General features: G+C 37.2%; 1 protein-coding gene across 1 annotated transcript in view; it reads right to left on the minus strand.

Annotated features, from left to right (window-relative positions):
• Window positions 1-14,215, minus strand: part of LOC107292002 (dynein heavy chain 8, axonemal) — a gene marked incomplete at its 3' end in the record, with an annotated part of 59,151 nt that extends 44,936 nt beyond the window's left edge. Inside the window, exons 1-10 of the mRNA XM_029285066.1 lie at window positions 14,093-14,215; window positions 13,349-13,538; window positions 11,498-11,661; window positions 10,181-10,357; window positions 7,639-7,752; window positions 6,824-6,931; window positions 5,287-5,388; window positions 4,468-4,614; window positions 3,034-3,231; window positions 248-324 (exon numbers count right to left, since the gene is read on the minus strand). Coding sequence (XP_029140899.1) covers window positions 248-324; window positions 3,034-3,231; window positions 4,468-4,614; window positions 5,287-5,388; window positions 6,824-6,931; window positions 7,639-7,752; window positions 10,181-10,357; window positions 11,498-11,661; window positions 13,349-13,538; window positions 14,093-14,200 — 1,385 coding nt within the window. The remainder of the gene's footprint in view (window positions 1-247; window positions 325-3,033; window positions 3,232-4,467; window positions 4,615-5,286; window positions 5,389-6,823; window positions 6,932-7,638; window positions 7,753-10,180; window positions 10,358-11,497; window positions 11,662-13,348; window positions 13,539-14,092) is intronic.
• Between the last annotated feature and the right edge of the window lie 908 nt (window positions 14,216-15,123).

A 15,123-nucleotide genomic window follows, 5' to 3' on the forward strand; every position in this document is an offset into this window, starting at 1 on the left:
AAACTTAAGTTTTGTTTTTGGCTTAGTGTTTTTCTACTGCATATAATTATCTAACTTGCTTTAGCTGGAGGGATATAGTCTGTTGTGCTATCCACCTACAAAGAAAATGGGAAACAGAATAACAGGTGGCTGCCTTTCCCAGATCAACTGTAAAAAGAGACAGCACCTGCCTTTTATCTTTCAAATGAACATAAACTTAACTCTTGTGCCAAGTGAAATACTTGCTAATTTAAAATATTTGCTGTACCTCTGAAGCAACTGGAGAGCATGTTGTGAAGATAAGATTTTTACGAAACAAGCACCCATAAATGTCTGTATTTGGACCTAACAGAAAAGAAAACAAAATTGAATATTAGTAATTCAAAAATCAACATTCCTTCCAAGAGAGGAATACAAACACAGAATAAGAATAGAATATATTTCTGCACTTAGAGTCATAGTTTGAGGAGAGAACAACTTGAGGTAAATAGAGGTGGTAAGAATTTTCATTTCTAGGCCATACTACCTGTCTTTAAGAAACTTCACCTGCCTAGAAACCTCCGCCCAGTCTCTCACCTTCCTTTTTAGGGAAGGTGGTGGAAAAAGTGATTGTGTTGCAGCTCTAGAAGGTCCTGGATGAAACGGATTATCTGGAGCACTTTCAGTCAGCTTTTAGGCTGGCTATGGGACAGAAAGAGCATTGGTTGCACCTGTCAATCTCTGTTGAGAGCAGGATGGAGGTAGTGGCTTTCAATACCAACAACCATGGTATCTTTTTGGGTCAACTGGGGGCTTTGGACTGGGCAGCATAGTCTTGCACTAGTTTGGTTCCTTTCTCCAAGGCCAGTCTCCGTTGGTATTGATAGACTGTGAGAGGTCCAGCCTATGACTGCTCTTCTATGGGGTACTGCAGGCTTCATATTCTCTTTGTTTCTTTTTAACATCTACGCTGGGTGAAAACATCTGTCACCATGGGTCAAGCTATCATCAATATGCCAATGATACTCAACTCTATATCTGCATCCCAGATGATAAAAGTGATGCCATGACTGCCCTTTGTGGTGCCTGGAAGCTGTAAGGGTCTGTTTGCGGACAGTTGAATCCTGGCTATGGATGTGTGGTACCTCGGGTTTCAGAGGTTTATCATCTTTAATGGGTGGAGTTGCACTACCCCAGACAGACTGGTATGCAACTTGTGGGTTCTCCTAGACTCACAACTCCTGATCAAAGAGCAGGTAGCAACTGTGGCTAGAAGACATTTGCAAAACTTTGTGTTGTGCACCAGTTGCACCATTTTTTGGATCATAAGGCTCAGTCACTGATGCTCTGGTCACCTCTCATTTGGATTACTTAAATGTGCTCTTCGTGGGGCTATCCTAGAAGTGTTTGAAAGTTACAATTGGTTCAGAATGCAGTGATACAAACTGTTTTGGAGGCACATGTAACATCACCGTTAAATAAGCTGCATTGATTGCTGATCTGCTTCTGGGGCCAATTCAATATGTTGCTTATTACTATTAAAGCCTTTTATGGTATGGGTCCAAGTTATCTGGGGAATCATCTTGCTAATTGTGAGCCAGCCACAATTATGAAATGGGTAGCCATATAGATGTATAAAGTAAAATAAAATAAATTTATTCAGTTAGCAAAAATACTTTAAGCCTTATTGAAAAGCCCACATAGGACAGCTTGTCAAATCTGGGAGTTTTATCTTTAATTGCATTTTATATGCTTCTCTTCATTAAGCTTTAATTTCTCTGAGAAACAGTTTAGTTTGGATTGGCCCACCCCACTCACTCTAGTGGAAGGGACCTGGGAATCATACAAAAAGAAACTAAATATACAATTAGCAACACTTTAATGGCTTTTTACAAAGTTGGAATACTGTCTACTCATCACCAAACTTCAAAATGTTGAAGGTTGGAAAAGTTGCAGAAGAAGATACTGCAGCAAAACAGTATGCTATAACTTATGGAAGAATTTCCCACTCACTGGGTGGGAATACACAGGATGGACAACCTTATAGCAGACACATTCCTATAGTCATTGCTGATAGGGTCTGCTCAAGAAACAGCTGGGGCTGAACACATACCGTGAATGTCCTATGACAAGATGGAGAACTTCGGAGAAGTGATAGGGTTTTGGATGGGGCTTGGAAGAAGAAATAAGTGAGATAGAAAGACATATACAGTAACACACAGTAAAATATCAACACCATCAAAATTAAGCCATAACATATATATGCCCTTGTCAATATTTGATTATTAAGAGAAGCACATTATGCTGGATATGATGCCAAGCAGGAAATCTATTCACATTACATGAGTATCTGAGAAAACACCAGGTCTATGCTGCAGTATGTATTGATTCTGAAATAGAAGCTACTATCCAAGAAACCTGATGGCCAGGTCACTCTTCACAGAAATTCTTTAGAGGTGCCAACTGTCACTTTTCCTAGATGGGGAAGCCCTTGTCATGATCACTGAAATGTTATCAATCTCCTGCTTGAATACTGTAATATAGTCTACATACCCTTTTTTTCTGGGAGAATGTAATAGACAACACTATCACAAACCAGAATTATGATCTTTCATAATTTGTACTTTCATTTTATCTGTATTCAGTTTATTTTCCTTTATTCCAATTGTCCTTAAGAAAACATTCAAGGGATTCATGCCATTGCATGAAGAAATGGACGTGAGAGTCATCAGCATATTGTTAATATTTTGCTACCAAATTCTTGACAATCTGTCCCAATGGCTTTGTATATATATTGAAAAGCATCAGAGGCAACGTAATGGAATCTGGAAGGACCACATAGCCTAGCTTCTCGTTGTGCAACAGTAGTCCCCAGAAAATGCCATCTAGAGGTAGGAATGGAATCACTGCTAAGCAGGGCTCCCAAATCCAATTCCATTAGCATTACCTCCGCTCCATTTCTCTTCAAGTACAGATCATCAGGCTAACTAAGGAAACTGCAACTTCACAACCTGTCTTAATCTGAATTAATAACATTTTTCATATTTTAGTCAAATTGAAACACATGTGACTTACCTCTAAATTTTCAATTTTTGTCATGAAATCTGCAAAGTCTACATCAAATTCTGTTTTTCGTGGGTCAAGGATATCATATTTCTTCTTTTGAACACTTTGGTAGATATTTTTGAATTTAATTGCCATAATATCAATTCCTTCAATGGTAGACATACTCAGTGCAGAAAAAGTCTGAACAATCGTTATCATCTCTGTTATCTAAAATCAGAAAAGTTGTTTTTTCATGTATTAACTATGATTTCTTTTAATATTATATTTTTCTTAAACAAAAAATATTGCACAAACCATCAAATATCAGACAAAAAACTCACTCATTACTGTACTGTTAATATTGTACACCTAAGGTGATTTTATATTTTAAAATATTTTTTCCTGTAAAAAAGATTTTCAACTTTGTTTTTCATTTACAGCAATTAAAAAATATAAAGCTGAACTGATTTAAGTAATCTATGATTGACATCTATTGTCATATTTTATCTTAAGACACTTTTTCTTATCTTTATTCTTAACCTGTTTTGTATGGTCACCCATTGCATCTAAGCAACTCTGGACAGCTCATAACAGGTTGACAGGTTTGTTTGGTACCCAACTTATAACATTCACTGAATTTAGTCAAATTCTAAAAACCAAACGCTACAAATATATTCTGTGCTCCTTGAGACAAAGCAGACCTTCTTAAGTGTCCAGAAGTAAGCAAGGGTTTAATTAAGTTTATTCAGTCTCACATTTTGCTTTATTGTCTGCCTAATGGTTTCTTAAGTAAAGAGTCATGTGTGAAAAAGCTTGTTTTTGATAGTGGCACTGATGGGACAAGTTATTTCTTTTTTGGCCTTATTAACTCCTTATCTTTCTTCCTACCAGTTTTCATTTTCTTAATCAATCCTTATTAAGACTTTCTCATTCTTTTCCTGAAATCCTTCTGTTTCCATTCTAAGTCATTTATTCACACGTTGGATTACTAAATTGCAACTCTGAAAGACTTTATTTCAGGCTGAGTTGAATTGAGCTGTATCCCGAATCACCACCTAGGCCCAAACCAAATCTGACTGTTGATGTCTATTTCTAGTATCTGTCTGTATTACTGTCAGTTGTTGCACTAAAGCACGGGTGTCAAACTCGCCGCGTCATGTGGCGTGTTGTGACGTATCGTGACTTTTTTTGCTTTGCCAGAGCTGAGGTGGGCACGGCTTCCGCATGATGCAATTGGCCCACGGGCTGGCAATTTGACACCCCTGCACTAAGCCCCGGCTTGAAATAAACTAGGATGCTATTACATTGCTTTCTGCTGTAGCATACCAAAGAAGCTCCATATTTAAAAGGCATTATTTTTTCATTCATTAAACTTTATATCAGTCTGAAATGTTACATCTGAAACCACAATGAGAATTAGGGACAAGTTAGGCAAAAGACTGAGGTTTTCTAAAGAGTACTTACTTTTTCTAGCCTTTTACAGAAAGCTTCAAATTTGCCAAAAATGTACATCTCAGATACTTCAAATGTCTTCTCCCCTGAAGTTTCCAAAATTTGTTTTCTTGTTTTATGAAAACTTTTCTGATATTCTTTAAACAAAAAAATACAGTCCTAAAATGTAAAAAAAAATATGTGGCAATTACTATCAGAGTGTAATTACTTAGATTACTTAGAGGCATAAGCCTTATGATTAGAGTGGATATAAATTCAATAAATCTAATGCATACATTTATAGAACTTTTACAAAGAACTTTTCCAATTAGAACTTGATTTTAGATCTGTATCTTCATAATTAATATTTTATATGGTTTAATGCTGTTAACTGAAATATGAAGAAATCTAAATCTATTTTAGATCATAGGAGCAAGCAGAAGCTTTTGAAGGTAATTTTTTCTTAGCCTACATAATAAGGTTGCTAATAATTTCTTGCTAATTAAGGGAAAATATTGACAAGATGCACACTATTTTCTAATAATTCAAAATTGATTTCTTTTACTTTCCAAGCATAAAGACTATGCAGTGCAATGCTGGGGTAAATCTCCAGAGGCCTAATTAAGCAGAAAACTCCACATTGGAATTGTTTTTTAATAAACAATTGGGTAAATTATGACTTTGTATGAATTTTGCTAATAACACTAATGAGAGTTCATGATAATAAGTTAGCTAACATGAAAACCAAAATCTTGTTTTATAGCGGTTATACATCATAACAATTCCATTATAGGGATTCAGTAGGGAACAGAAACAATACCATAGAAAATATATAAGGCATTACAAACATACCTTAATTTTCTGAATTACTGTTGGAGTATCCTGCTCCCATACACGGCTATATCCTCCATCAGTGATATATGCTTTACATGCTGTGACCATCTGATTTGTAACCTATTGTATATTTAAAAAAGAAAAAAACATACATCGTCTTTTACATCAAAGTTCAGCATTTTGCACATTTCCACAACCTTGTATACCGCTAGTTATTTAGATATGCTCTCCCATTAACAGTAAAAAATGAACGCCCGAAGTTTCACAGCAACTGCTCATCTAATGACAAACCAAAAGGACTCTAATTGTCAGTACTTGGAGGGTGGGAACAATTCAGAATTTAAAAGATACTATTCCTACAAGTGCCTTGGTATTGTATGCCTTTTCTGCCTTTTTCCCCCTTGTCTTTTAAGATACTATAATGAAAATAAGCTTGCATCAGACTACAGTCTTAGACAGTTCTTAAACCATTGTGTAATGCCTGAGATTATCACAAAAACTGGATAATTTACAGTAAAATCACATCTTTAAAAATCATTATTTTATGACATGAATCGTAAAGAAAAGAGGGTGCTTGAAAGCTTTAAAAGTCATACTTGTAGGCTTACATCTGAACTAGATTCCATCTTTGATGACACAATAAACAAAGATGCATGTTCTGCACGGTGACACCACCTCTTCCTTGCATTTAGTTGTTCCACAGCAAAATATACTCTGTGTATACACATGTGAAATTAAGGATCTCCAACCATTTGGGGCTGCTGATTATATCTGTAGTTTTGAGAAACAGCTGAATGCTGAAGGCCAAATATGGCTGTTAGGCTCGTGCCTCAGAATGCATATTTTCCAATGAGACAAACTGAGACAAGAGGATCATTTTATTCAGTTTATTTTATTCTGATAAAAAGGATTCCTCTCATGCAATGAGGGAACCCAAATCCTTAGCTTACATTCCATTTTATAGCTAACACATCAAAGAAAATGCAAGAGGAAAGTTGATTGGACAAGATCAAAGTAACCGCCCTTTTGCACAGGAAATCAGTTACATGTAGTCAAACATGTTACATGTATGTCCATTTAAATGAGGTCTGACATCAGAAGGGTGTAAAATTTAAGATGTTAATGAGGAAAAAGGTTTTTTGGCATTCATGAAGAGGCAAACCAGATACCAATTAACACTAACAAACTTTCTCTTATCAGAAGATATTTGCCAGCCACCCCTTCTATAGTTTAGCTTTTCAGTTTAAGAATGTTAGAAGCTATTGATCAATTCATATAGCAATAGTGCCAACTCTACAATGAACCTGGCTGCAGCCATTTTGCCTGTTCTAGGTTGCCACAAAAATGGGAGGGGGTGCGGAGGATTTCTACTAGTTTTAAACCAAGGTCATTTCTGTCAGTTAGATGGGGGCATGAGCATTTGGTTAGAAAGCCTGCTTACCAGCAGATGTAAAACATTGAAATATACTGTATACATCAGAAAACAATAGTCAACACTGAGGCTTGCACATTTATGTACAGAGCACTCTTCAGTTCACTAATTAAAAGCACTTACTTTGATAAAGAGAGATGTCATTTTTTCAGAAGTATTATAATATCTGGAAACACTATGAATCATTCTTATAGCATTAATCAAATTCTGTATTCCGTGGGCCATGGAAACCTAAGAGAAATGTTTTATAAAATTCAGAGTGAAAAATGGCATACTTTAAACTACCAGGTGGGACTGACAATGGGTGCAAGAGGGATATGGCTGTTTTCAAAATAAATCTAAATTCCTAATGCCTAAAATAAGTGAAGAGTTTGTTCGTTGCACTTAAAAGGCAAATTTCTGGGTGCAGTTCCTCCCGCCATTTTCTTTGCACCCAACAAACAGGGTTTTTTTAAAAGTAATTCTTCATTTTGGAATTACTCTTCTATTCCAAGAATGATTAAGGCAATTTACAACAGACCCATAAAAATAATAAAACATAACTTATAACTTATAAACATAAATTATTATCTATCAAATATCTTCTGTTGTATTTCATATGAATGCATTCCAGGTTCTCCTTTCAGTCTGGATTATACTTTGGATTATTTCTTTCTAATCTTAGATTCCTATCTACAGCCCAGTCTTGATAATTAATTTAAATCTACATCACTACCAGAAAGATGTAAGTCATTAATTAATAATAATTGTCTGTAAAAGTCAGGTATTTTAGGACACAAGAATACCACTGCAGCATATATAGAATATAGTTAGATTTAGAATCTTCTGTTTATGATATACATTTTAAAGTTATTTATTTTACTGCATGTACTTTAATAGAAAACGTAAGTACACAATATACACAAAACTGTATGCAGACTTCTTCAAAATTTACTCACTAAATCATAATTATAGAGTGGCTGACAAACTTTTTCAAGTGTGTATAAATATCTAACATTATCCTTGGATTCATTGGCTGTATCTGTAATTCTGGCATCCAGTTCTCGCCACAGCTAGAGTAAAAACAAAATGTTGAACTTTTAAAACACTGAAATAAAATGTGCAGAATTCATGTAGTAGAAATATTAATTCCAGCTATACTTGGAATAAATAAATACGTACATATATGAATAAATAAATACATTTAAAAGCCTACAGATTCAAATTCTTGGTAACTACCTTTTATTAATAAATTATTTAAAGAAAATGGTTTAATTTTACCACCAGTGACTGCAGTCACTGTGAGACTAGGGATTATACTGTATATGCAGCAAGACTATATTGTTTACTTACTAAATAAATTTATATCGCTTCCCATCTACCAGAAAGGACAAAGAGCAGTATGAAAACTTTTAAAACAATAAACAAGGGTGAAGCCCCACAAAACTTACATCTTCCATTAGTCACCCCAGGTCAGTTCTATATACACACTGACACTAATACCTTGGGAAAACGTTTTAATATTTTTCTGAAGGCCACCAGGGTCAGGACCATTTATATCAGGGGTGAGGCATTAGGTAGGTGCCATGACAGACTTGCTGACTTGCAAGTTATTCTGAGTGCTAAAGCAGAATAACAATATATTAGGACATTGCCATGCTCCACTAATGCACTTGTGTAGATTGAAGGGGAACACTTTCATACTGGGGAAGTGGTATTACAATGCACTCATGTAGTACTATGCAGCTAATTCAAGGATTGTAGAAATGGAATAAAAAAAATGGAAGGGCATCTGCTTACAATGTTGTCTGCTGAGAGCAGTGGCAACCCATTGGCTGTCTCTCCAAACCTCTAGGCTCTAAAAGCTGTTTTAATTCAGCCATCAAAACTTGGACTTGGGATTTCCCAAAAACATTAATATCCATGTCTGAGTAAAATTGCTGTAAATTAGCCTCAATTTTCTGCATGTTAAATTAGAATAAATCAATTGCTCCATATAATGACAGTAATATCAAACAGTCAACCAAATCATATTGCTGTCAAATGCAGTTCTAGCACTTAAGAGAAATAGCTGCGTTACATCTAAGCACTAGTGCACACACACAGACCACAAGGCAATGAATGTAACCCCAACTTTTGAAGAGTCAAGGCTTTGTGCCAAATACTACCTCCATTTAACTCTCCCTACTCCACATTTCCAAGCAGACAGGTTAAGTAGATTTATTATGGAGAATTAGAAGCTATTCAACTAGCAGCCACTCAGTCTTGTGCTCTATGTATTTGAGGGCCCAGCTTTGGATCTCTTCCTCCCATATTTTCTTTATTTAGCCTTGAAAGTACTGCCCTCTGTCCTTAAGTTACAAAATAACTTTGACGTAAGAATCATATTCCATCTTCACCTGCTTGGCCCTTACATCTGAATCAGGGGTGTCAAACTGCCGGCCCATGGGCGGGATGTGTCATGCCAAAACTGCACCCACCCCATTGCTGGCAATGGGAAAAAAAGTCACAATACGTTGCGACACATCACGTGACATTGCGAGTTTGACACCCCTGATCTGGATCATAATTTCTATGTCATACCATTGGATTGATGTAAGTATTTTAATTGATTAAATTAAAGCAAAGACATATTTACTTCCTCTTAAATATATGCTTATGAGAATGTCTCAATTCTAATATGTACATGTTAGCAGTTAGAGCTACACCAGGCAGATATAGCATTTTAGTTCTGAATTAATTAAACTAAATGGAAAAAGTGTAATCCTCCAAACATGTGATAACGTGTTTATGAAATTAAAGAGGTACAATCTGATGATTGCATGTAATTTTCCTGGCAGAAATATGAACGTGTTTTTTAATTGTGTGTTTGTTCTTTTTATTTCCCAAGGTAGCCTAGTGTGACTTTCTAGTAGCCTCTCATCCAAGTTCAAGGCAGATCCAACTTGTTTTAACTTGTTGAGATCAGCCAAGGTTGGTTAGGTATTGCCTTTTGCCACAGATTTTCATGGAGTTTATATTATCTTAGAAAAGGAATGGGGATATATTGAAACAGACCGTATAAATCAGTGATGGCGAACCTTTTAGAGACTGAGTGCCCAAAAACTGGCCCTTGCCCCGCCTGCCCACAGGGCCACTCACCGCCTCCAGGGCCTGCCGCAGATCGCCCAGCAGCGCCATGGCGGCCACGCCCTCTGTCCGCGCCCCGCAGCATCAACTGTGCGCGATGGGGCGTGAGAGCAGAGACTTGTCTACGCTGCCTGGCTGCCATGTCCTTGGCTGCGCTGCTTTGCGTGGGCCACGCTTGGGGGCGACTCTCCTCCAGGGGGGCTGCTGGTGAGGAGGGGTCCGCAGGGTAGGTGAGGCTGGGGCAACGGCACGTGTGCCCACAGATAGGGCTCCGAGTGCCACCTCTGGCACGCGTGCCATACGTTCGCCACCACTGGTATAAATCATTAAAACCTCATTTTTAAAAATAACAACCCAACAACTAAAAATTACCTTTACAATTTTGGAACGTGAAACGTTGAGAACATTTATGACAGATTTGCAAGGTTGTCCTTTAATCTGCTCAATAATAAAATTAAATTTGGCAGACATTCGTTTCCAGTGCTCTAATTCGGTAAGTGGACCTGAGTCATCAGCTTCCTTTCTCATCTGTTCACTCTCAATCAAAACCTGCCAATGTTAAATTTGTACAATATAGTTACAGTATCATGTCAGTGTTGCTATGTCACATTCAGGACTGTCACATGACATTTTGTTCCATTCTTCCAATGTGGTCTGCAGGTCCTCCCTGCTTTCCTCAGAAGAATGAGGGTTGGCATACAATACCATCCTTCAAGCTGCATTCCTTTCGGCCAATGCACAATGTTGCATTGCATGTAGACAAGGGGCAGGGCTTGCTTTGTCTTTGCTGTTTGCATCACCCTGATCTCTTTGCCTCCAGCACAGAAACAACTGCCTTCATCTTGCAACTTAAGCTGCAGAGTGCAAAAGTGTTTTGGAAATCTTACAATTGCTTCTGTTCCTTGCTAATCACCACCACCACTAACTTCATCGTCATCATGACCATTATCTTCATCAGAGCTAATAGTTTGCTATCTTTTAAGATATCCAAAATTAGTTCATTATCTTAGGTTGCTATTTTCGATTAATACTTAACTATCGGCTGTAATAATATTTGATTTGCTGAAATATAGTTGTATATCATTTAGGCTATTGACCTTTATCACAGTTCCAAGAGCAAATGTGGCAACAAACCATTTTGATCTGAAACAATAGTTTATCCTGATCAAAGGGAACCTTCCTAAACCTTCAGGATAAAATTGCAACACAAGCAAATGCCTGGTTAGTCTAGAAAAGATTTTGCTTTAAAATGCATGTTTGGAATGTTGTCATAAACCAGTTTTGCCTACTTGGAACTTTCAAGGCGTGTCCGTATTTTATAATGTGATTGGCCAGTACAGTAGGAACAGTTCTGTGCTGAAAAAGATCAATCAATCAGGATAGAGCTGGAAGGGATCTTGGAGGTCTTCTAGTCCAACCCCCTGCTCAAGCAGGAGACCCTATACCATTTCAGACAAGTGGCTGTCCTGTCTCTTCTTAAAAACCTCCAGTGATGAAGCACCCACAACCTCTGGAGGCAAACTGTTCCACTGGTTAATTGTCTTCATTGTTAGGAAGTTTTTCCTTAATTCCTGGTTACTTCTCTTCTTTATTAGTTTTTATCTATGATGCCTCAGAAATGCCCTCTTCATGGCTCTTTTTTATAACTATGCTTCCCTCTGCTTAGCTAAAGTACCAGAAGATGCTTACTTGCTCAATTTGCTTGTACCATATCATAAGTGCATCCTCCAATTGATGTATAATATCAGGATTGGCAGCTGCTGCTGTCACTTCCTCAAAAGACTGGAATTTGGAAAAGTCAATGTTATCTATTTTTTTCAGTTGAACAGTTCCCTGGATGCTCACTCTAGCACCTATGTATAATGAGAAAGAACAGTTTCTCAGATTCTACCATTTGTATACTGCACTGTTTCATTACAATAGTTTGCATTCTAGGGAAAACCATGTAAGATGTCCCTTTCTCAACTTTTTGCACATTCTTAAATGGTGCTGTACCTGGCAAATATTATCAACGAAAAGATGAAAAAAAAGAATCCTACTTCAAAGATACAAAAGTATATAGATCATAGCTTGTCGGAATCTAGGAAGCTAATTTGGGTACTAAGAGTCTGGTTTCACAAGGTTGTAAGTGGAAGATGCCTGAAGCAGAAGAAATGGGATCCTCAGAGTAGCCTGATAGGTAGTGTTACAGATCTCAGAAGAGATAAAGTGACTTCTTGAGAGGTGTTGTGGAGTCAGTAAGAAAACCAGAATTGGAGAGCTCCAAGGCAGTGGGAGAAGCTGTCTCAAAAGCAAAAATGAGACTCAGGTGTCAAGAAAGTATAAAAAGTTATGGAGCTGGATACGCAACTCTCAGGCACAGCTATAACAACACACACAAATGCTCAGAGTGAAAGGAAAGAAACAGAAAGGTCTTAACCTGGATGCATGGCTAGGAAAAAGAGAAAAAGGAAATGGGTGAGTTCACTAAGAGACAGCCTCAAGAAGTAAAGGGAGGCAGGAGAAAGACTGAAAAAGCAAAAAGGAGAAAGCATGAAGTATGAAAGCCCTGGTTCAACACACACATTTAAGTACTTAGCATATTAAGCACTTAATATATTATTATATAAGTACTTAACAGCTTTGCCTAAAATCTAAGAAAATGAATAATCACATAGTTGTCAGGGAAAATCCAGAGGAGGAGCTCACTGGAGAAGTTTTAACAATGCATTTGTCTTATTAAGCAGATTGCCATAGGAATGTGATATACAGGAACAAATGATTTCTGTAGGAGTGACAATGAAAGTACATGTAATGCAAATGTGAATTGCTTTAGATCAGGCATGTCAAACTGCCGGCCCATGGGCCGGATGCATCATACTAAAACTGCGCCCATCCCATTGCCGGCAATGGGGAAAAAGTCCTGATACATCGCATGACGTCATGTGACGTCGCAAGTTTGACATGCCTGCTTTAGATTATCTCTCTGCAATCTTTAGGAATGGCAATTTTTGGAGTAAGACTCATCTCTTGGTTAAATGCACAAAATCAAGTACAGTATTTAGTTTGTGGAAGTTATCTTCACTTGTAATTTTCCCCTGAATTAAAATACTCTGACAATTCATTGCTTTCCCTCTGTCATATGATACTGGCTCACTCCAGTTCATTATTTCAGTCAGTCTTATGATGACTTTTCATGTACTATAAAACAAACAATTTTCATATTTGACATTAAAGAGCTATGATATGTAAACTTTACAGTATTATGTTCTTCCCAACCCTACTTGGGGGAATACATTTAATATGATCAGACAAGGTTTTAATAATCTTTGCTGGATTCCCAGAAAGATGCCTGTATTTTAAGAGGGACAGAAATAAACATGCTATTGATTAGCCAATCAAGTCTTCAAATTCTTCTTTTCTAGCCAGGATAGGAATAAGAATCAGGATATAATATGTCGCAACCAGATATTAGACAATGCATCAAGTTATCAATTATTTTAAAAAGTAAAATGGAAGGCTCAGCTTATTTGCCCATTTGTTTGATCTATTTGATCTTACCATCCAAAAATGCCAAATATCTGTTCAATGTTTCGATGAAACTTTGTTTTTCAAGTTCTCCCTGCTTGGTCTGATTTAAAGCACCCCAATTGCTTGTGGCAAGAACAGCAGGCAGAAAAACTGTTGCCAAGGTATTTTTGATGCCAAGCAAAAGACCTTCATTTCCATCCAATGATGAATAGTATATGTCCTAAACAGGGAAGATTAAAATATTATGGTTATTAGATGTGGAAAGAATCAAAAAGTTATTATGCAACAATATTTGGCATTTTACAATACATATAATAACTCTCTCATTAAAGAAAGTTTTATGTTGCAATGAGAAGAATTTTTTCTCCTTGTATTTCATACTGCCTGAGTTATGAAGAATCTTACAGTTGCTCTGTTCACATACTCTACTAACAATAAAGCAAACAAAACACATTATGGCTTTTTGTACTTTGTAAACCTAGACACTGTAACATTACACCCACCCACTGCATCTACAGGATGGGTTGAGGTTCAAATGCGGAAGTGTGTATTGCAATATCATAATGCAATCCATGTGGCTTGAATGTTTACATCTGACTCTGGGGCCCAGGTACAAAAAAGTGGTGCTTACGTGGTTCAGACCAAATATCTATGCACTCACCAAGAATTAAGATTCTTTATAATTTATGGGCCTTATTTCTATTATTGTGCTTACAAATTTGATGATCTTGCTTTTTCGAAGAGAGGTAATAATGAGAAAGAAGATAAAAATACCTCATTCATTGTCTTAATGTTCACAGGCAAGTCATTTCTAGCACGTACAAAAAATAAACACTGTCCTTTGAATTTGTCTTGAGATTCATCTACGTACAATTTCATCATTTTAGTTCCTTTGAGAATACCTGGGATTGCTCTCCCACACTCTGAAAATAAAAAAAAAAAAGATGAAAATCATTTTATCTTTTTTTAAATTGATTTCATTGTAATTTTCTCAATTGTTGTGAGCTGCCCAGAGTTGTTGAGAGTCAGGCGGTTGAATAAATTGTTGTTGTTATTGCTGTTGTTGTTAAGCTAAGTTTAGCTGTTGTGGAATTACTTTGGCATTTATTTTGATTAGGCTATCAAACTTCTCCTAGCTAGTCACTGCTATGTAATAAATACACCGGTTTGCGCAAAAGAAGTAGAGAGGTACAGCAGCAATGCGTGCACCCTTGGAAGAATTGAAGGACTAGATTGGGGACAGCTTATCTTGGAAAAAATCTCAGCTACAAGTTGACACCAACTTGTCAATCAATCAAAATGTACATGTTCTCACTTCCGGTTCCACCCTATAGCAATACGGCTGAGAGGTCACCGGGCTCTGCACCCCACGGCTGATTTTGCCCTGCCAGGGGACCCTAAATGGGTCAAAAGTCGCCCAAGAGAGGCGACAAAGAAGGAGGGGCATGATTGCGGATGATTGCGGAACAATAGCAATTGATCCCCTCGATCTGGGGGAAGCCCTCCAACCTGACAGGAGAAAGGCTAGCTGCACATCAGTGTCTAGCCCAAGCTATAAGCAGCTGAAGTCCAAAAGTACGAACCAGAACAACAGTGAACAGCGTGCTTGAAACTGGGTGAGAATATCAATCTTCTCTCTTCTATTTTATAACTGAATCCCTGGAAAAAATCCCCAAAGCAAGAAACCGTCCGAAAGTGAGGGAGGGGACTAAATCCCCATCCTTCCATAGACAGAAGCAGTGAATTAACTTCTAAGGGGGAAAAATATACTGAAATGAAACTAATAACACTATAATCTGGATAAA

Source organism: Protobothrops mucrosquamatus, unplaced genomic scaffold (genome assembly GCF_001527695.2).
Source record: "Protobothrops mucrosquamatus isolate PMUCROS unplaced genomic scaffold, P.Mucros_1.0 scaffold1240, whole genome shotgun sequence".
NCBI classification, from domain to species: Eukaryota; Metazoa; Chordata; class Lepidosauria; order Squamata; family Viperidae; genus Protobothrops; species Protobothrops mucrosquamatus.